At 36.7% G+C, this 22618-nt stretch overlaps 1 protein-coding gene across 2 annotated transcripts in view; it reads left to right on the forward strand.

Moving 5' to 3' along the window:
• COG5 (component of oligomeric golgi complex 5) overlaps positions 1–22618 on the forward strand; it is a 518626-nt gene that overhangs the window by 37638 nt on the left and 458370 nt on the right. For both annotated transcript variants that reach the window (XM_037836383.1, XM_037836384.1), the window contains exons 4-5: positions 2143–2197; positions 2299–2368. In XM_037836383.1, coding sequence (XP_037692311.1) covers positions 2143–2197; positions 2299–2368 — 125 coding nt within the window. The remainder of the gene's footprint in view (positions 1–2142; positions 2198–2298; positions 2369–22618) is intronic.

The raw sequence follows: 22618 nt of genomic DNA on the forward strand, positions 1-22618 counted from the left end.
CTAATATGTCTGCCCCCCCAAGATTGCATCAAAGAACATGGTGTTTTCGGGGACATAATACATCCAAACAAGTACAGTCCATTTTATCTGATTAGAAATAGCCTTATCAGACAGCCCTTGAATGTAATGAATCCCTTTTCTCTTGCTGTTTTCAGAGTTCTCCCTTTATCTTAGGTATTTGATATTTAGAATGTCTATTCAGATTCTATTATATTTTTAGGTTCATAGTGCTTCTTGAACCTGTATAGCAATGCCTTTCATAAGAGTTGGGAGGTTCTTGGCCATTATTTCTTCAAATATTCCTTCTTCCCCTTTTCCTTCTCTGATACCCTTGATGCGAATGTTTATGCACTTCATGTCGTCATTCAGTTCCCAGAGTCCCTGTGCAATTTTCCGCATTCTTTTCTGTACTTGTTTTTGTTCTTTTGTTTGCTTAAATTTGGATGCTCTATCATCTAGCTTGCCGATCCTTTCTTTTGCCTCTTCAAATCTACTGTGTTTGCTTTTAGTGTATTTTAAATTTCATCTGTTGTGCCTTTCTCTCCCATAAGATGTTATATTTTTTCTTTTCATGCTTTCAAATTCTTCTTCATGCTCACCTAGTGTCTTAATATCCTGTATCTCTTTAGCCATCTCCTTGAATTGAGTTAGGAGATTTGTTTGAACATTTTTGATTAGTGGTTCCAGATTCTCTAGCTCCTCCAACTCTTTGCTTTTCTTCTTTGAGTGGGCCAGGGACCCAGAAGGGGTCATATACCCCTTCTGGGTCTCTGGACTTGCCCTGGTTGGGTAATACTGAAGAACCAAGTGTCAAAGAAGACCATCAATGCAAACCCAATCAACAACAAAATTTTTGATAAAAAGGAGAGAGAATCCAACCTTCAGAGTATAACCACCAAGGTAATCTAATTCCTAGACATCAGCAAAAAATAATAAGCAATAAGTTGAGAAACAAGAAGATATAGGCCAGTCAAAGAAGAAATCTAAAAAGTCCTTATTGGGAGGTCAAGTAAAAATGCTTAAAAGCCTTTAATTCCCATTCCCAAGGGTACACTTTCCTGGCCTGCCCAACATATGGCTTGCTTGGGCCCCAGTCCTTTTAGATGTCTTCCCAGAGGTGCACTTGTCTCACCTGCCAGTAGATGATGCTCTTCGGCAACCTATTCCACTCAGACCTTTGAATTTTGGCTGTTTTTTCCTGTGGGCAGCTGACGATTGTGTAAACAGACTTGGTGGAGCAGGTCAAAACCCCCAGTAGTAATAGCAGTCTAAAGTCTCCAGGCAAAGCTGGCACAGTGCTAGATTATGTCCTGCTGTGTTCTTGCAAGAGTGAACTTCGACTGCTCTTTTAGTGTGGAGATTCCCACCCACCAGAGTCTGGAGAACCAGGCACTTTCTAGCTCTGAGAGTGGGGGTTGGGCATCAGGAGTCAGGATTGTGCTTGGGTTACTCAGGCTGTCTCAGCACAGCTTCTCTGTCTCTATGTCCTGCACTTTCCTGTGTGTTGTAGAGAGCTCCCCCAATGTCCAGAGCCCCAGATCTGTTGTAGCAGACTGTTTCTGCCTGACCCCTAGTTGTTTTTCTGAGAGAGAAGTGAGCCCAGCCTCTCCCTAATCAGCTAACTAGAGGAGTTTAGTTTTAACACAGAAGTAAAGGGTAGAACCTTTGAAGGTGTTTCTAAACAGAGGAATAGTGTGATACAACTTATATTTTTAGGTTCACTCAGACTTTTTTTTTTTTTTGGTGGTTATGATGGACTACACCTAACATAAAAGCTACCATTTAATCATTTTAAAGCATACAATTTAGTGGCATTAAATACATTCACAGCGTTTTGCCCTCACCACCATTATCTAGTGCCAGACAGTTTTCATCGCTCCAAGCAGAAACCCCATGCCCATTAATCAGTCACTTCCTATTCCCATCAGGCTTCTTTTGTGGCACATGGATTGGAGGGAGAGACTAGGTAGACACTTTTGCAGAGATGTGGATAAGAGATATGGGTTGCTTGGATTAGAATCGTGGTGGACAATGTTAAAATTACATATATATATTTTCTTTTAATTTGCTCCCCACCCCCCACCCCACAATGTGAGCCCTTTTAAATTTGTAAAGCTAATGTAAGCTGTTATCTTTTCCTAGGTGTTCTTCAGATGATGCAGACAAGAATTGGGGCCTTACAGGGAGCTGTTGATAGGTACTGTTGTTCATTTTGTAAATAAATAGAATGGAAAGATTTTTATCCATAGATATTTTGAAAATGTTTTTATTCTCCCTGTCCTCTCTTTTTCCCTTTAGGATGAAAGCAAAAATAGTTGAGCCATATAATAAAATAGTAGCCCGTAATGCACAACTAGCAAGACTCCAGGTAGGTTGTCATTTACATTTCTTTATACTTTATTATTCGTTTTGTTTTTATCAGTGGACTCATTTCAAGAATATGAGTTGTGATGAAATGAGAATGGTAACAATATGAAAGAAAAGGGACAACATATTAAAGTGTCTTAAATTGATATATCTAGCTAAAAAATAGAAATCTAATAATATTCAAGTGAATTAGTTTCACTCATTGCAGTATAAAATAATTTACTATTTTTTTGTAATTCAAAATTTTTCCTATTAATAGAGAATGGGAAGGAACCTAACATTTATTTTTTTCTTACAGTCTGTTGTGATCAATTCTAAGGCACTGGGACCTATAAGTTGCTGTTCTTATAGCAGTGTTTGGGTGGCTTTCAGGAAATTCAGTTTTCTTAAGTGATTTTATAGCTTCATGAAAGAGATACACCAAAACTTTGTCCTCTTATTTCCCACAATTTCTATTATTATTAAAAAATTATTTGCCTATAAGTAGGTATATAGATTGTTTCAAACTTTTCACACTTGTAAATAATACTGCTATGAATAATTTTATACCTATAGCTTTTCCCCTCTTTGTATTAATTTCTAGGAAATCAGGTAACTTTGGACTCCATTTTTTTTATAGTTTCTAGTTTGCATTTATTGTATTTTTTCCCCAATACCATCCCATTTTTAACACCTTGCAAAGTTGACATTCATTTGTTCTCCCTCATGTAAAAATATATTTGTACATTTTATCACAAGTGTTGAGCACTCTAGGTTTCACTGAGTTACATGGTTCCAGTCTTTATCTTTCCTCTTTCCTTCTGGTGTCCCACATGCTCATAACCTTCCTCTTTCAACCATACTTGCAGTCATCTTTGTTCTGTGTACTTACATTGTTCTGCTACCATCACCCCAAATTGTGGTCCTGTCTTTTCCTTTCTGTCTGTAGTGCTCCCTTTAGTATTTGCTTTAGAGCAGGTATCTTGTTCACAAACTCTCTCATTGTCTGTTTGTCCGAGACTATTTTAAACTCTCCCTCATATTTGAAGGACAGTTTTGCTGGATATGTAATTCTTTGTTGGCGGTTTTTCTCTTTTAGTATCTTAAATATATCACACCACTTCTCTCTTGCCTCCATGGTTTCTACTGAGAAACCTGCACATAGTCTTATTGATCTACCCTTGTATGTGATGGCTTGCTTTTCTCTTGTTGCTTTCAGGATTCTCTCTTTGTCTGTGACGTTTGATAATCTGATTATTAAGTGTCTTGGCATAGGTCTATTCAGATCTATTCTATTTGGGGTACACTGCACTTCTTGGATCTATAATTTTATGTCTTTCATAAGAGATGGGAAATTTTCATAGATTATTTCCTCTGTTATTGCTTCTGCCACTTTTCCCTTCTCTTCTCTTTGCCTGTACATTCATGTGGTCATTCAGTTCCCTAAGACGTTGCTCATATTTTTCCATTCTTTTCCCTATCTGTTCTTTTGTATGTAGATTTGAGGTGCCTTGTTCTCCAGTTCCTGAGTGTTTTCTTCTGCTTCTTGAGATCTGCTGTTGTATGTTTCCGTTGTGTCTTCATCTCTTGTGTTGTGCCTTTCATTTCCATAGATTCTGCCAGTAGTTTTTTCAAACTTACGATTCCTACCTAATGTTTACCCAGTGTTTCCTTTATATCCTTCATCTCTTTTACCATATCTTCCCTAAACTGGTTGATTTGGTTTTTGATTTGATTTAGCATATTTCTTTGAAAATCTTTAATTGATTGTCTCATTAAAGTGAAATAATGTCAGCTGTATCTTAATTGAGGTGTGACTTTGTTCCTTTGATTGGGCCATATCTTTGTTTTTCCTAATGTAATTTTTAGTTTTCTGTTGTCTAGGCATCTGGTTTCCTTTGTTTCCCCAATTAGATTTTCCTGGTCCAGAATGGGTTCATGTCTCAGAATGGGGTTATATCCAGGGTGTATCTTAGAAGAATAACAGGCTTTTCTGTGAGGCCTCTAGCCACTGTGTTTTTCCTAACCTGCCCAGCAGGTGGCTCCTGTCAACCTGTCGCTCCCGACTGGTGTAAGGGGGTCTGGCTCTTTAGTTTCTGTTTGACTGTTTCCCCCCGGGGTATGGGGTCTGAGTTCTGCAGGGAAGGCCAACCCCAGAGCTGGGCCCCACCTCCTTCCTCTTAGGGAAGATACACCTCCTAGGGAGTTATCTTCTGCATTTGAACTGGTGCTTCTGTTATCTCCACCTTTGTCTGTGTCAGAACGCTGCGAACTGAAAATGGCTGAGGCTATCTCCACTGAACCACTCAGGTTGAGAAAGAGAGAAAGGGAAAGAAAGCCCCTTTTCAGAGCCAGTTCATGGCCCCCAGTTTCTCCTGTTACTCAGAGAGAGCCCCTGGTCTTTCTGGCTCTTTATGCTCAGTTGTCTGTAAAAGCCTCTCTGCTTGTTAGGGGTTTTGTGTATGTTTGTAGCTTGTATTCAGCAGTCCACATTTGTAATTAAAACCCCAGTTGGAGCTGAGCTGAACTATATTCGCTGGCTCTGGGAATGCTGGTTTCTCCTACAGTGAGAGTTTGCACCTCAGCCTGATGTGGGGGGAGGGGACTCCCGGCATGGTTCTGCAGTTTTTCCTTACAGATTTTATGCTGCTGTCTTAGCCATTCCACCCAGTCCAGATTGGTGTATGATGTGTGGACAGTCACGGTTGTTCCCCAGCAGTTCCAGATTATTTACTAATTGTTCCTGTTTTTTTATTAGTTGTTCCAGTGGACTAACTAAATTCCGCTTCTCTCTATGCCGCCATCTTGCCTGTCCTTCTGGACTCTATTTTAAGAAGGACAAAGTAAAATTCTCTCTTATTCCTTTCACTCCTGTTAATATTTTATTAATGTAATCTGAGACTTGATATTACCATGTGTTTTGTTTTCTTGTTTGTGTCTTTTTCCAGCCATATCTTCCCTTGGCGATCTTATTTAGTGTTATTATATCAACACTGTTGTCATCCCTTTTATTTCTTATTTTCAATCATTTTATCTACAATTCTGCTTTTTTATCCATGCCTACTGTCGTGTACACAATGTCTTTTGTTTCCTCTTGCTTCAGTGTTTTTAAGATTTTAGCTTTATCCTGGGGTTTGAACAATTTGATTATGATGTGTTGGTGTCAGTTCTTTGTGTGTGTGTATTTATTTGCATGTCTGTATGTTTGGGCTTATTTTTTTGGTGCTTGCAGTATATTGAGCTACTCAGATTAGTGGTTTAAAGTTTTCTTGAAATTGGGAAAAATTTGTGGTCTTTATTTCTCTGAATATTTTTTCCAAATCTTTGTTCTTCTGATATGCTCTGTTCATTTGTTTTTGCGGTCTTTATTTCTTTGTGTTTATTTTATATACTTTCTACTCTTCTGTGCTGTCTAATCTGCCCTTAATCCTATTCAGTGTATTTTTAATCTCAGACATTGCAGTTTTCATTTCTTGATATTTGATTTCGTTCTTTTTTAATACCTTCCATTTATCTACTTAACTTTTTAACATTTTGAATACAATTATAGTAACTGTTTTAATGTCTGCTAATTTATGGAGTTGTGCCATTCACACCACATTTACATAAAAGCACAGAATCTATTAAGAACCTAACAGAAAAGAAGTTTTTAACTAATTTTATATATAAGTTATGCCTCCATGAGTTGGAGGATGTTGATTTGGCTTATGACACAGGTTTACATTACAAATTACACTTATATTTTGACTCCAGGGTGAATACTTTTGATAGAATTTTTAACATCTGAGGGGTGTTTTTGAGTGGAGAGGAATACTCAATATCACCTATATTCGTGAAGTTTCTGGTTTATGAATATTTTATTTTTATTAAACATTTCTTTAACATTAAATAATATTCCTTTAAATGTTCATGGGCTACTTATCCGATGAAGAAATCTAAACTTATTAATTTAAGGAATTGAATTGCCCCAGACATTTAAACACTAATATAAATTTAATTAAACTCTTAAACATTAAAAAAAACATAAATTTAATATATTATTTTTACTTAAATGCTGTAAGTATCTTATAGAGCAGTTTACAAAACGTACAGCATATTATTATACATTCAGACGAAATCTGGTAGCAAAATTGCAGATACCCTGGATTTATTTCTTTGGGATAGCTCTTCTTAATTTTATTCCAATTCTTATTCTTATTTCTTTACCTTCCCATGTTACTATTTTTTTTTTTCCTTTCTGAGATTTTAATAATCATTCAAATCCAATGGGAAAAGGATTTAAATAGACATTTCTCCAAGAAAGATACACAAATGGCCATTAATCACATGAAAATATCTTTAGTATCATTAATCACTGGAAAATCCTAATCAAAACCACAATAAGCTACCACTTCCCACCCACTGGAATGGCTAAAAGTGAAAAATAATGGGAAATAACAAGTGTTGGTGAAAATGTAGCGATATTAGAGCTTTCATACCATGCTGGTAAGAATGTTAAATAGTATAATTGCTTTTGAAAACAATTTGGCAGTAGCTCAAAATGTTAAACATAGCATTACTTTATGAACCAGCATATATACTCCCACTTATATGCCCAAGAGAATTGAAAAAAATATGTTCACACAAAAATTTGCATATGAATTTTCATAGAAGCCTTATGAATAATAACCCAAATGTCAATCAACTGTTGAATGGATAAAATGTGGCATATTCGTACAACGAAATATTATTTGGTCATAAAAAACAGTGAAGTACCGATACATGCTACAACATGGATGAACCTTGAAAACATGCTAAGTGAAACAAGCCAGACACAAAAGGACAAATAGTGTATGATTCCACGCATATGAAATACCTAGAGTAGCAAATTCATAAAGACAAAAAGTAGATTTAGACTTTTGATAATGGATGTGGTGATGGCAGTAACACATTTTAAATGTAATTAAGTCACTGAAATGTACACATAAAGTTAGTTAAAATGGAAAATTTTATGGTATATATATATACCATATGTATAAACACAGTAATTTTTTTAATTGGGGAAAACATCACCTAGGAATAAATCTGAAAGACATTAAAGAACACTTAAATAAATGGAGTCATGTTCATAGAATAGTCAGTATCATAAAAATATCAGTCCTCCCCAAGTTAACTAATAAATTCAATGCTGTTTCAATGAAACCAACTCTTTTTCTAATTGACAAGATGACTCCAGCATTTCTTTGGAAATGTAAAGGGTTTACAAATTCCCGAGACTCTAGAATAAAAAGAACATGGTGGGATGACCATGTTTGGTTCCATTAAATACCAAAACGTAAAATGAAACTATAGCAATTAAGGTAGTAAGATATTGGTGCCAGGATAAACAAATTAGAGCAGTATGCCAGAAATGAGCACCAAGAAGAGAAAGACCAATGTTTGAACAATGAAAATGTATCAAAGGTGACACAGAAGAGCAGTGGGGAAAGGACAGTCTTTTCTTGTTATACCTTATTGTGACTCTATTAATTATAATGGCATAATGTTAAGACACATATTAAGCTTTTGTTTTATCAACAGAGTCAGTATATCATAACAATAAAACAAGCAACTGGGTATAATTAGCCATGGAAAACTTTAAAAATATTTCTGAATAATACATCAAGTTTCAAAAATGCACACTCTAAACAAAAGGCAGCGATGTAGGCATCCCATGATGAAACAACTGACACTTAATTAGGAAAAGAGCCCTAACCTTATGACCAGTGACTCAGATTTAACCAGGTGCCATGCCCCAACCATGAGCTAAATTGGGTTCTTTATCTTTGCATTCATTCTTAAAGTTCTGTTTTGTGTTTTGCTTTTTTCCTTTCTGCAGTAGAAGTTCATTGTGTTCTGGCTCCAATTTAGTTGTTGAGAAGCCGGTATTCTGATCATGGTTTTTTGAAGGTTACCTTTTGCTTTCCTCTGACTACATTTAAGATTTATCTTTTTCTTGACTCCCCTCAGCTTCAGTATGATGTATTTTCATACAGTTTCTTTTTAAGCATCTTGTGATTTATTTTTCTTCTTAGAATCTACATGTTCAACATTTCTAACATGATTTTCTCAAATATGTATCATTAGCTTCCTCTTTTCTCTTTACATTTTGATTATACATATGTTAAACCTTATCACGTTGCCTTTTACCACCCTGTGCTTGTTTTACATGTTTTTATCTCTCCATGCAGCTATGTGGAGTTTTTTCTGATTGGTCTTCCTTTTCATTAATTCTTTCTTTAGCTGTTCAGCCTGTGGTTAAACTAGTCCATTTATTATTATTTTTCTAAATTTTGATTATTATATTTTTTATTTTTTGAAGTTCTATTTGATTCTTTTCCTAAAATGCTACATCACTTTCCATATTTCTAGTTTTCTGACTTTTATTTCTTTGAACATATTTTAAAGATGTTTTATTCTGTAAATCTAGTAAGTACAGTATGTAAAGTTCTTGTGGATTTATCTTTTTGGTGTTTACTGATTCTGTCTAATGGAGTCCATTGTCCCTAGGTACCTTACCTTTTGCTGTGTGCTGGGCATTTTATTTGAAGAGACTTTTTTTTTTTTGTTATTTTAAAGAAGTATTTCTTAATAAGAGAAGTTGTAGGTTTACACAAAAATCATGTTAAAGTTACAGCTTTCCCATATACCTTCTATTGTTGACATTTTGCATTAGTGTGGTACCTTTGTTATAATTGATGAAGCTATTAAAAGTGTACTATTAATTACACTCCATACTTTAATTAGGTGTATTTTATTCCCCATATAATACCCTATTATTAACACCTTGTATTAGTGTGTTTGTTAGAATTCATGAAAGAACATTTTTATACTTTTATTATTAAATATAATTTATTGATTACTGTGTTATGGAGCTTATGTTTTATCTTTTAATTTATATTCTAATACGGTATATATAGCCTTTCCTCTTTTAACTACATTCACATATAGAATTCATTGTTGCTAACTACACTCACAATAATGTGCTCCTATCACAACCATTAACCTCCAGAACTTTAAAATCAACCCAAATAGGTACAAATTAAGCAATAACTTTCCATTTCTCTTCTTCCAACCCAGCCCCTGGTAACCGTTATTTGAGATTCTATATCTCAAGTTTATGAGTTTGGTTATTCAAACTATTTCTTATCTGTGAGATCATGTAATACTTTTCCTTTTGTTTCTGATTTATCTTCAGGGTTCATCCCTGCTGTCACATTTATCAGGACTTCATTCCCTTTTACAGCTAAATAATAATCCATTGTATGTATATACCACATTCTGTTTGTCCATTCATTGGTTGATGGACACCTGGGTTGCTTCCAGTTCTTGGAAATTGTGAATAATGCTGCTGTTAACGTTAGTGTGCAAATATCTGTTCAAGTTCCTGCTTTCAATTCTTTTAGTTATATATCTAGTAGAGGGATTGCTAGGTAATATGGTAACTCTATACTTAACTTTCTGAGGAATGCTAAACTACTTTCCATGTTGGCTGCACCACTTTACATTCCTACCTGCAATGAATGAGTGTTCCTGTTTCTTCACATCCTCTCCAACACTTGCAATTTTTTTTTTTTTAGTGGTAGCCATTCTATTGGGTGTGAAATGATATCTCATTGTACTTTTGGTTTGTATTTCACTACTAAGTAATCATGTGCTTTTTAGCCATTTGTATATTCTCTTTTGAGAAATGTCTCTTCAGGTCTTTTGCCCATTAATTAATTGGGTTGTTTGTCTTTTGTTGTTGAGCTGTAGGATTTCTTTATATATTTTGGATGTTAAACCCTTATTGGATATGTGGTTTCCAAAAATTTTCTCCTATTCAATAGGTTGTCGTTTCACTTTCATGATAAAGTGCTTTCATGCCCAAAGGTTCTTAATTTTGAATGAGGTCCCATTTACCTATATTTTCTGTTGTTGTTTGTGCTTTGGCTACAAAGTCTAAGAAACCATTGCTTAAAACAAGGTCCTGAAGATGCTTCTCTACAATTTTTTCTAGGAGTTTTATAGTCCTGGTTCTTAAATTTAGGACTTGGATCCATTTGGACTTAATTTTTGTATATGCTGTGAGATAGTGGTCCTCTTTCGTTGTGTTGGATACTGATATCCAGTTCTCCCAGCACCATTTTGTTGAAGAGACTGTTCTTTTCCGGTTGAGTGGACTTAGCAGCCTTGCCATAAATCAATTGGCCATAGAAGCGAGGACCCATTTCTGAAGTCTCAATTCAATTCCATTTGTCGATATATCTATCCTTGTGCCAGTACCATGCTGTTTGTTCACTGTAGCTTTGTAATATTCTCCAAGATCATTAAGCTTGAGTCTTCCAACTTTGTTCTTTTTAAGATGTTTTTGGCTATTTGGTGCTTCTTGCCCTTCCAAATAAACTTGATAATTGGCTGTTCCATTTCTGCAAAGTAGGCTTTTGGAATTTTGATTCAGATTGCATTGAATCTGGAAATTATTTTGGATAGATTTGACATTTTAATGATATTTAGTGTTCCATTCCAAGAATATGGAAGGTCTTTGTATTTATTTAGGTCATCTTTGATTTCTTTTAGCAATATTTTTTAGCTTTCTGTAATCCTTTGCATCCTTGGTTCAATTTATTCTTGAAGATGTGATTCTTTTAGTTGTTATTGTAAATGAAACTTTTTTTTTCATTTCCCCTTCAAATTGCTCATTACTAGTGTACAGAAACATTACTGATTTTTCCCTGTTGATCTTGTACCCTGGCACTTTTCTGAATTCTTTAATTAGCTCTAGTAGCTTTGTTGTAGACTTTTTGGGACTTCCTATGTATACGACCACATCATCTGCAAATTGTGAAAGTCTTCTTCATTTCGAATTTGGATGTCTTTTATTTCTTTTTCTTGACCAACTAACTACTCTAGCTAGAACTTCCAGTACAATGTTGAATAACAGTGGTGACAATGGGCATTCTTGTCTTGTTTGAGACTTAGAGGGGAAACTTTCAACCCTTCACCATTGAGTACGATGTTAATTGTTGCTTTTTCATATATGCCACGTTCTTTTAATGTGCTGTTGGATTCAATGCGGTAGTATTTGTTGAGGATTTTTGCATTTATATACATAAGAGAAATTTGTGAGTTTCTTTTCTTATGGCATCTTTATCTGGCTTTGGTATAAGGGTGAGGTTGGCCTCATACAATGAGGTAGTGTTCTCTCCTTTTCAGTTGTTTGGAAGAGTTTTAGTAAGATTGGTATTAATTCTTCTTGGAATGATTGGTAGATTTCACCTATGAAGACATCTGATCCTGGACTTCCTTTGTGGGGCAGTTTTTTTTTTTTTTTTTTTTCCCAGTGATACAATTACATTTATCAGAATTTAATAGGCAAGTTCTAATAGCAACATTATGTTAAATACACTTTATCATAACTATTGAAGGCTCTTTTAGTCCAGTAATTAGTGTTGAAAACCCTATACCTGTGTGTGCCAATTTGGATGTATTTTGTCCCCCCAAACGCCATTATCTTTAATGTAATCTTGTGGGGACAGACATAGTGTTGATTAGATTTGGAATCCTTTGATTGTTTCCATGGAGATGTGATTCAGTCAACTGTGAGCTAAACATCTGATTGGATTATTTCCATGGAGATATGGACCCTGCCCATACAGGGTCGGCCTTGATTTAATTGCTGGAACCCTATAAAAAACTCACAAACTGAAGGACCTCAGAGCAACTGAGAGTGACATTTTGGAGAGCAGCTGCAGCTAAGAGAGGGCAACATGCCCCAAGAGCAGTATTTTGGAGAGCGCCATTTTGAAACGCCACCTGGGAGCAAGCAGACACCAGCCACATGCCTTCCCATCTAATAGAGGTTTTCCGGATGCCTATGACCTTTCTCCAGTGAAGGTACCCTATTGTTGATGCATTACCTTGGACACTTTATGGCCTTAAGACTGTAACTTTGTACCCAGATAAACTCCCTTTATAAAAGCCAATCCATTTCTGTATTTTGCATAACAGCAGCATTAGCAACTGGAACAATGTGTGATATGGGTTCACACAGTTTTTTTGTTGTTTTGTTTTTTGTTTTTTAATTCTTGCAGTTTTATTGAGATAATAGTCATGTACCATACAATCATCCAGAGTGTACAATTAGTTTTTCACAGTCTCATATAGTTATACTCTCCTCTTCAAGAATTAAGGCTACTGGCTGGATTCTTGAAGACGATTGCATAACTATATAGCTTACGTGGTGTGACTGTGTGATTGTGAAATCTAGTGTCTAACACTCCCTTTATCCATTGCATGTACACATGAGTAGAAAAATGGGGACAAAAACTAAATGAAAAATAATGTGGGATGGGGCATGGGATGGAATGTTTTAGGTGTAGTTTTTTTACTTTAATTTTTATTTTTTTTTTGGAGTAAGGAAAATGTTCAAAAATTGATTCTGGTGATGAATGCACAACTATATGATGGTACTGTGAATAATTGATTTTACACTGTGGATGATTGTAGGGTATATCAATATATCTCAGTAAAACCATATTTAAAAAACAAAATAAAACAAAAAAACAAACAAAAAAATATAAAGCAGACACCACAATATTAAAACCTAAGTTTTACAGTGAATTTAGGTTATCTTCTAAAGAAGTTTGTTAATTTAAAAGAACCCATATTTGTATTATCCCAGGATGGAGTAGAAAAAAATAATACATTATCATTTGCAATTAACTTTTTAAAAAATTTAAGACTTTTTTATAACTTGAAATTAAATGCTAAAAAGAAAAAGAATGAGGGCTACTGGATGGTAGTTCAACAGGTTCAGGTATTTCCTTCTAGCTATTCTAATGCACTAAAAACTAAAAAGGAATATCTATATAATGCATAAGAATAACTTCCAAGATGGCGGAGTGGTGAGGAGCAGAATTTTGTCTCTCCCCTAGAGCAGCTGGCAATTACCCAAGAACTATATGAAACAGTGTTTTCGGGATCTCCAGTAACCAGTCACACATTGGACACAAGTTTGGAATTGGAGGAAAAGCTGAGATCGCAGCGAACATTGTAAGTTCCCCGGACAAGGGGTCTGGCGCCCCTCCCCACCCACACCTCACAGACTGTCTTGCTGCTGGCTCCCTGAAAGGGGGGAAAGAAAAACAAAAAACAGCAATGTGCTGAGGGCAAGAAGGGAGGCTCAACCCAGCCTCAACTGCAGAATTAATTAACAAATTAATTAGCTAACTTTGGGAGCTGGGGTGCTAAAGAAGGTCTGGGCTCCGAGAAGTGGGGGCACATAAAAGCGGGCACCCATTCCCAGACTCGAAAAAAGCCATTTTTTTTCCCCCTATATTTTGTCCTTTCTGTTTTCTCACTGATCCCTTATCTTTTTGCATTTCAATAGCCCCCCCCCCACCCTGGTAGGGGTGGAACTGAAGCTGTTGGAGAGTAATTATCAGACAGTAGCCCAAAGCATATCTTTAAATGCTCTGTTCTGACACTGACAAAACTTCCAGGCTGGGGAAAGACTTTTAAAAGAGACTCCTTTTTTTTTTTTTCCTTTTTTCTTTTTCTTGATTTCTTTTCTACTTTTTTTTTTTTTTTAAATCTAAAAGTAATGTATGTGGTTATTTTCTATCGGAAAGCCCAGGTTGAGGGACTAGGCTGGGCTTGGGAGAGACAGAGTACCCACAGTGTCTTTGAATTCCGTATTCACTACTGAAGGCCTCCACCCCCGTCTTTAATTGGCAACTCAGGCTGACCAAGGAATCTACCTGGAGAGGCTCCAAAGAGGAGAGGGGAGAAGGGAATAGTGCCCTTGAGAGACAACTGGAGTTCTGAGGATTGGGAGAGTGGAGGGAGGTCCAGCTCAACTGGCAGCCCTCCTTCTGGGAATTCAGACCCGAGGGGCTGGAATTCAGATTCCAGCTTCAGTCAGCCACGCCCCCGACAGGATCAGAGTCGCCAGGAGAACTAAAGGCTCCACACCTCCTTACACTGGTCGGGGAGCTGCGGGCTGGCCAGTGCCACCTGCTGAACAGGAGAGGAAAAGCACCAATTCTAAAGGCCTCATAGGAGGGTCTCATTCTCAGGAAAACTCCATACCCTCCCAATGAGACCTGGGCCTCACTAGAATGGGAAAATCTTACTAGGGTAGACCATATCTGAGGAGGCCCACTCACAAAAAGGTTACATAGAGGCAGAGCAAGAAACAGAAAAAACAAGAGGGGAAAAATTCTGATCAACCAAATAGAACCTAAGTTAGAGGTCTAGAATAAGTTGAACTGAATAACAGAGGCCAGAGAACAAAGCCAACCAACAAGAAAACCACTAGGTAAAAGACAGAAAACAAGCTCCAAAATAAACTAATCAAGAAAATCAGATGCCTAGACAACTTAAGATAACAAGTCATACCAGGAAACACGAAAACATGGACCAGCCAAAGGAACAAACTAATAGCTCAGCTGAGACACAGGAGTGGAGGCAACTAATGCAAAATAAATTCGATGAAATGAAGGAAGATATAGCAAAAGAGCTGAAGGATATAAAGAAGACACTGGCTGACCATAAAGAAGAATTCATAAACTTAAAAAAACAAATGGCAGAACTCATGGGAATGAAGGCCACAATGGAGGAGATGAAAAACACAATGGAGGGACACAATAGTAGATTTGAACAGGCAGAAGAAAGGATCAGTGAACTGGAAGACAGGTCATTCGAATTCGTACACACAAAAGAACAGATGGTGAAAAAAATGGAAAAATATGAGCAGGGTCTTAGGGAGCTGAGTGACAACATGAAATGCATAAATATACATGTTATGGGTATCCCAGAAGGAGAAGAGAGGGGAAAAGGGGCAGAAAGAGTAATAGAAGAAACTGAAAATTTCCCAACTCTTATAAAAGACAGAAAATTAGAGATTCAAGAAGTACAACGTACCCCAAATAGAATAGATCCCAATAGACCTACTCCGAGACACTTACTGGTCAGATTGTCCAATGTCAAAGACAAAGAGAGGATTCTGAAAGCAGCAAGAGAAAAGCAGTCCATCACATACAAGGGAAGGTCAATAAGACTTTGTACAGATTTCTCTGCAGAAACCATGTAGGCAAGAAGACAGTGGCATGATATATTTAAGATACTGAAAGAGAAAAACTGCCAACCAAGAATTCTATATCCAGCAAAACTTTCCTTCAAAAATGAGGGAGAGATTAAAACATTTTCAGACAAACAGACACTGAGAGAGTTTGTGAATAAGAGACCGGCACTACAAGAAATACTAAAGGGAGTGCTACAGGCTGATAGGAAAAGACAGGAGAGAGAGAGTTGGAGAAGAGTGCAGAAATGAATATTATCAGGAAAGGTAAAAGGAGAGGAAAAAATAAGATATGACATATAAATTCCAAAAAACAAAATGGTAGTAGAAAGTACTGCCCTTACAGTAATAACACTAAATGTAAATGGATTAAACTCCCCAATAAAAAGACACAGACTGGCAGAATGGATTAAAAAACAGGACCTATCTATATGCTGTCTACAGGAAACTCACTTTAGACACAAGGACAAACATATACTGAAAGTGAAAGGTTGGAAAAAGATATTTCATGCAAACAACAACCAGAAAAAAGCGGGAGTAGCTATATTAATATCAGACAAGTTAGACTTCAAAAGCAAAACAATTAAAAGAGACAAAGAAGGACACTATATATTAATAAAAGGGTCAATTCATCAAGAAAACATAACAGTCATAAATATTTATGCATCAAACCAGAATGCCCCAAAACTCATGAGGCAAACACTGTGATCACTGAAAGGAGAAATAGATACCTCTACAATAATAGTTGGAGACTTCAATACACCACTCTCATCAATGGATAGAACATCTAGACAGAGGATCACTAAAGAAACAGAGATGTTGAATTGTATGATAAATGAACTAGACTTGACAGACATTTATAGAACACTACATCCAACAACAGCAGTATAGACTTTTTTCTCAAGTGCTCATGGAACATTCTCTAGGATAGACCACATGTTGGGTCACAAAGCAAGTCTCAACAAATTTAAAAATATTGATATTATACAAAGCACTTCCTCAGATCACAATGGAATGAAGTTGGAAATAAATAAAAGGCAGAAGTTCATAAAATTCACAAACATATGGAGGCTAAACAACACCCTCTTAGAAAACCAGTGGGTAAAGGAAGAAATTACAAGAGAAATTAGTAAATACCTTGAGGCAAATGACAATGAAAACACAATGTATCAAAACTTATGGGATGCAGCAAAGGCGGTGCTGCGAGGGAAATTTATTGCCCTAAATGCCTATATTAAAAGAGAAGAGAGAGCAAAAATTGAAGAGTTAACTGCTCACCTGGAGGAATTAGAGAAAGAAGAGCAAACTAACCCCAAAGCAAGCATAAGGGAAGAAATAACAAAGATTAGAGCAGAAATAAATGCAATTGAGAACAGGAAAACAATAGAGAGAATCAACAAAACCAGAAGTTGGTTCTTTGAGAAAATCAATAAAATCGATGGAACACTGGCTAGGCTAACAAAAAAAAAAAGAGCAGATGCAAATAAATGCAATCAGAAATGGGAAAGGAAATATTAACTACCAACCCTGCAGAAATTAAGGAGATAATGAGAAGATACTATGAGCAACTATATGCTAATAAACTAGACAACTTAGATGAAATGGACAACTTCCTAGAAAAGCATAAACAACCAACATTAACTCAAGAAGAAATAGATAACCTCAACAAACCATTCACAAATAAAGAGATTGAGTTAGTCATCAAAAAGCTCCCAAAACGGAAAAGCCCAGGACCAGAGGAAGAAGTAAAACTTTCACTATTTGCAGATGACATGATTCTATATGTGGGAAATCCAGAAAAATCTCCAGCACAGCTACGAGAACTAGTCAATGAATACAGCAAAGTAGCAGGCTACAAGATCAATACGCAAAAATCTGTAGTGTTCCTATACACAAGTAATGTGTAACAAGAGGAGGAAATCAAGAAAAAAATCCTATTTACAATAGCAACCAAAAGAATCAAGTATTTAGGAATAAACTTAACCAAGGACAGAAAAGACCTTTACATAGAAAACTATAAGAAACTGCTAAAAGAAATTGAACAAGACCTGAAAAAATGGAAGAACATACCATGTTCATGGATTGGAAGACTAAATATAGTTAAGATGGCAATTTTACCTAAACTGATTTACAGATTTAATGCAATACCTATTCAAATCCCAACAACTTACTTTACAGAAATAGAAAACCAATAACTAAATTTATTTGGAAAGGTAAGGTGCCCCGAATAGCAAAAAATGTCTTGAGAAAGAGGAATGAAGTGGGAGGTCTCACACTACCTGACTTTGAAGCATATTACAAAGCTACAGTGCTCAAAACAGCATGGTACTGGCATAAGGACAGATATACTGATCAATGGAATCGAATTGAGTGTTCAGAAGTAGACCCTCGCATCTACGGACAACTGATCTTTGATAAGGCAGTGAAGCCGAAGCAACTGGGAAAGAGCAGCCTGTTCAATAAATGGTTTTTGGAGAACTGGATATCCATTTCCAAAAGAATGAAAGAGGATGTCCATCTCACACGTTATACCAAAATCAACTCAAAGTGGATCAAAGACCTAAACATTAGCACCAAGACCATAAAACTCTCAGAAGAAAATGTAGGGCAAAATCTTAAAGATCTTGTGAAAGGAGGTGGTTTCTTAGACCTCACACCCAAGGCACGAGCAACCAAAGAACAAATAGATAAATGGGATCTCCTCGAAATTAAACACTTTTGTACATCAGAGGACTTCGTCATAAAAGTAAAGAGGCGACCTACACAATGGGAGATGATATTTGGAAACCACATATCAGTTAAAGGTTTAATATCCCGAATATATAAAGGAATCCTGCATCTCAATAACAGAAAGACAAACAATCCAATTAAAAAATGGGCAGAAGACTTGAACAGACATTTTTCTGAAGAGGAAATACAAATGGCTCAAAAGCATATGAAAAAATGCTCAACTTCACTGGCTATTAAGGAAATGCAAATCAAAACCACAATGAGATATTATCTCACACCTACCAAAATGGCCATTATCCAAAAAACAGAAAATGACAAGTGCTGGAGAGGATGTGGAGAAAGAGGCACACCTATTCATTGTTGGTGGGAATGTAGAATGGTGCAACCACTCTGGAAGACAGTATGGAGGTTCCTCAGGAAGCTGAATATAGATTTGCCATATGACCCAGCTATTCCATTGCTGGGTATATACTCAGAGGAACTGAAACTTAAGACACAAACAGACATTTGTAAACCAATGTTTATTGCAGCATTATTCACAATTGCCAAGAGATGGAAACAGCCCAAATGTCCATCAAAGAACGAGTGGATAAACAAACTGTTGTATATAGACATGATGAAATATTATGCAGCTGTAAGACAGAACAAAGATATGGATCATGTAATAATTTGGATGAACCTTGAGGACATTATGTTGAGTGAAGTTAGCCAGAAACAAAAGCACAGATTCTGTATGGTCTCACTAATATGAACAGACATTAATGAACAAACTTTGGGAGTTAAAAGCTGACAACACAGGCGACCAGGAGATAGAAAGAGGGCAGAGATCAGCCATTTGATGCTGAAGGAGTACAGAATGTTTAGGATTGATTGCATAGATCCAGAAATAGATAGCATAATACTGTGTGTTGGTATCATGGTATTGTAAGTACACTGAACAAAGATGTCTGTGAGTAAAGCTGAAAGAGGTGGGATAGCAGAATGTATGACACCAGAGGTAAAGATAGATGATAAAGACTGGGACTGTATAACATGGCAAAAACTGGTGTGGCCAATGACTGTTACTAAATATACAAATATAAAAATGTTTTTGCATGTGGGAAAGCAAATGAATGTCAACCATGTACAAATTTGAAAAAGGGGTGGTGTTCAGGAAAAAACATAATCAAAGCAAACTGGAGTCTATGGTCAACAGTAACATTGTAATATACCTCCATTAAATGTAACAAAGGCAATGTGCCAATGCTAAATGTATATGAGAGGGGGATATAGGGGAGGAATATGGGATTCTTGGTAGTGGTGTTATTTGTTGTCCTTAGTAGTATATTGTATTGTATGACATGTTATTTTTCTTTTTATCATTTTTTCTTATTGCTAAAAAAAAAAAAATTTCTTGTAGTAATCAGTATGTTCAAGTGCTGACTGTGGTGATAAATGTACAACTTTATGATGATACCATAAACAACTGATTGTACACTGTGGATAAATGTATGGTATGTGAATATAACTCTATAAAATTGTAGGAAAATATATATATAGGAGTAAAAGTGTTGGAGAAAACATGGTGAGAGGGATGATGCCTCACCAATATGGACTAACTACAACGTGTAAACTGAGAATTGAATCTTAGAACATAGCCTAACATGGACACAATAATTGTAATACTCCCTAGATTGTAAGCTCTTACAGCAGTTAACTCTATCCCTGAATTGTAAGGCCTATCTCTAAACTTTGAGATTCTGATCCCCTAGCTTATAACCTGATTGGTCTCTGGAACAATGCATATCTCTGAGACACCTGAAACTCAGAGCTAGAGCTCGGCAGATATGAATGTCAGTATTAGTGCATACAGCCACTGTCAAAAAAAAAAAAAAAGAAAGCTGAAAAAGAGCCCAGACCTCAATTAGTTATAGGAATGAAGCAGGTCTGGTTAAGACCAGGGCAAGCCAGGCCAAAGGATAAAGGTTGAAACTGATTGTGTTTTAAAACTTCAGCTGTCATATGAGACCAAGGGAATAGATATCTATTTGGTACAGGATCTAAATTTTCTAAACGGTAAAACTCTACAGTCGATCTGTTCAAACACCACAATTGCATGGAACTTTGAATAGGAAGTGAGATGCGGTAGGTTAGTATAGGCTGGAGTGAAATAGTGACACATCCTAGAGTAATTTGGGCAGATAATAAAAAATATATTTACAGCCTCCCCCTCCCCAGCCCCGAGGATCTGGGGGAAGGTGCGGATGTGTTGGACATCCTCACCTGGACTGGTGTTGATGTTGTCACAAACATTGGGACTGGCGGTTTGATGTGCTGAGCCCTCCAGCATGGGACTTGCCCTTATGAAGCTCATTACCACAAAGGAGAGTCTAAAGGTGTATGTAATGGTGCCTAAGAGTCTCCCCCTGAGTACCTCTTTGTTGCTCAGATGTGGCCCTCTCTCTCTCTAACTGAGCCATCTCGACAGGTGAACTCGCTGCCCTCCCCCCTACGTGGGACCCGACTCCCAGGGGTATAAATCTCCCTGGCAACGCAGAGTATGACTCCCGGGGATGAAGGTGGACCCGGCATCGTGGGACTGAGAGTATCTTCTTGACCAAAAGGGGGATGCAGAATGAGACGAAATAGTTTCAGTGGCTGAGAGATTCCAAATGGAGTTGAGAGGTCACTCTGGTGGACATTCTTATGCACTATATAGATAACACCTCTTAGGCTTTAATGTATTGGAATAGCTAGAAGTAAATACCTAAAACTACCAAACTCCAACTCAGCAGTCTGGACTCCTGAAGACAATTATATAATAATGTAGATTACAAGGGGTGACAGTGTGATTGTGAAGACCTTGTGGATCACACCCCCTTTATCTAGTGTATGGATGAGTAGAGAAATGGGGATAAAAGCTAAAGGACAAATGGGGTGGGATGGGGGGATGATTTGGGTGTTCTTTTTTCACTTTTATTTTTTATTCTAGGTCTGGTTCTTTCTGATGTAAGGAAAATGTTCAGAGATAGATTGTGGTGATGAACGCATAACTATGTTATCATATTGTGGACAGTGGATTGTATACCATGGATGATTGTATGTTGTGTGAATGTATTTCAATAAAACTGAATTTAATGAAAAAAAAAAAACAAAAAAAAAAAACTATAACTTCCAGTATTAACTCTTGACTCCATTTGAAATTTCTCAGCCCCTGAAGCACTACTTTGTTTCATTTCTCTTTCCTCTTTTGGTCCAAGAAGGCTTTCTCAATCCCACGATGCCGGGTTCAGTCTCATCCCCAGGAGTCATGTCCCAAGTCTCTCAGGAGATTTACACCCCTGGGAGTCACGTCCCACATGGGAGAAGGGCAGTGAATTTACTTGCAAGATTGGCAGGAAGAGGAAGGGCACGTCTGAGCAACAAAGAGTTTCTCTGGGGGTGACTGTTAGGCACAGTTATAAGTAGGCTTAGCCTGTACTTTGCAGTAACGAGCTTCATAAGGGCAAGCCCCAAAATTGAGGGCGTGGCTTACTGAAATGTTTGCGAGAATATAATGAATTCCCTGGGTGGGTAAATTTAATATTTCCACATTTTTCTCCAGTCCCTCAAGTGGACTTTTCAAATACTTTTTTATCCTCTGCCCAAATTACTCTGGGATATATTAGGGCTTTCTACTAACCTATACAAACAAACCAGATCTCACTCCCTATTCAAGGTTCCGTGTAATTATGGTGTTTGAATAAAGTGACCACACAAGTTAAATTATATAGCGTGCTAAGAAAATGAAGATTTTTCATCAAATAAACATCTCTTCCTTTGGTCTCACACAGAAGAGATAAACCACAGTCAATATCATCCTCTACCCTTTAGTCTGATCTACTCTAGTCTTAATCAGGACCATTTTGTTCATATCTCTAAGTGAAGTCTGATTTCTTTTTTAGCTTCTTTAACATTTGCTCTGTGAGGTAATTTGTTGGGAGGTTTTTGATTAACTGATTCAGTCTCTTTATGTGTAATTGTCTGTTCAGATGTTCTGTTTCTTCTAGAGCCAGTGTAAGCTATTCTGTGTTTCTAGGAATTTTTCCATTTATCTATGCTGTCTGTGATGGAGTATTACATAGCTGTAACACAGAATAAAGTCATGAAGCATATTAGCAACGTGGATGGAACTTGAGGACATTATGTTGAGTAAAATTAGCCAGAAACGAAAGGACAAACACTTTATGGTCTCACTAATATGAACTAACATTAAGGAGCATACTTGGAGAGTTAAAGTTGAGAATGCAGGTTATCAGGACATAGAAAGAGAGTAGAGATTGGGCATTTGATGCTGAAGTAGTACAGAATGTTCAGCTGAATTGATTGTAAAGAGCCTGAAATGGATAGAACAATACTATGTGATGGTTGCACAATATTGTAAGTACCTTGAACAAAGCTGAGTGTGAGTATGGTTGAAAGAGGAATGCTAGGGATATGTTT

The sequence above is a fragment of the Choloepus didactylus genome, chromosome 5, assembly GCF_015220235.1.
Source record: "Choloepus didactylus isolate mChoDid1 chromosome 5, mChoDid1.pri, whole genome shotgun sequence".
In the NCBI taxonomy this organism is placed as follows: Eukaryota; Metazoa; Chordata; class Mammalia; order Pilosa; family Megalonychidae; genus Choloepus; species Choloepus didactylus.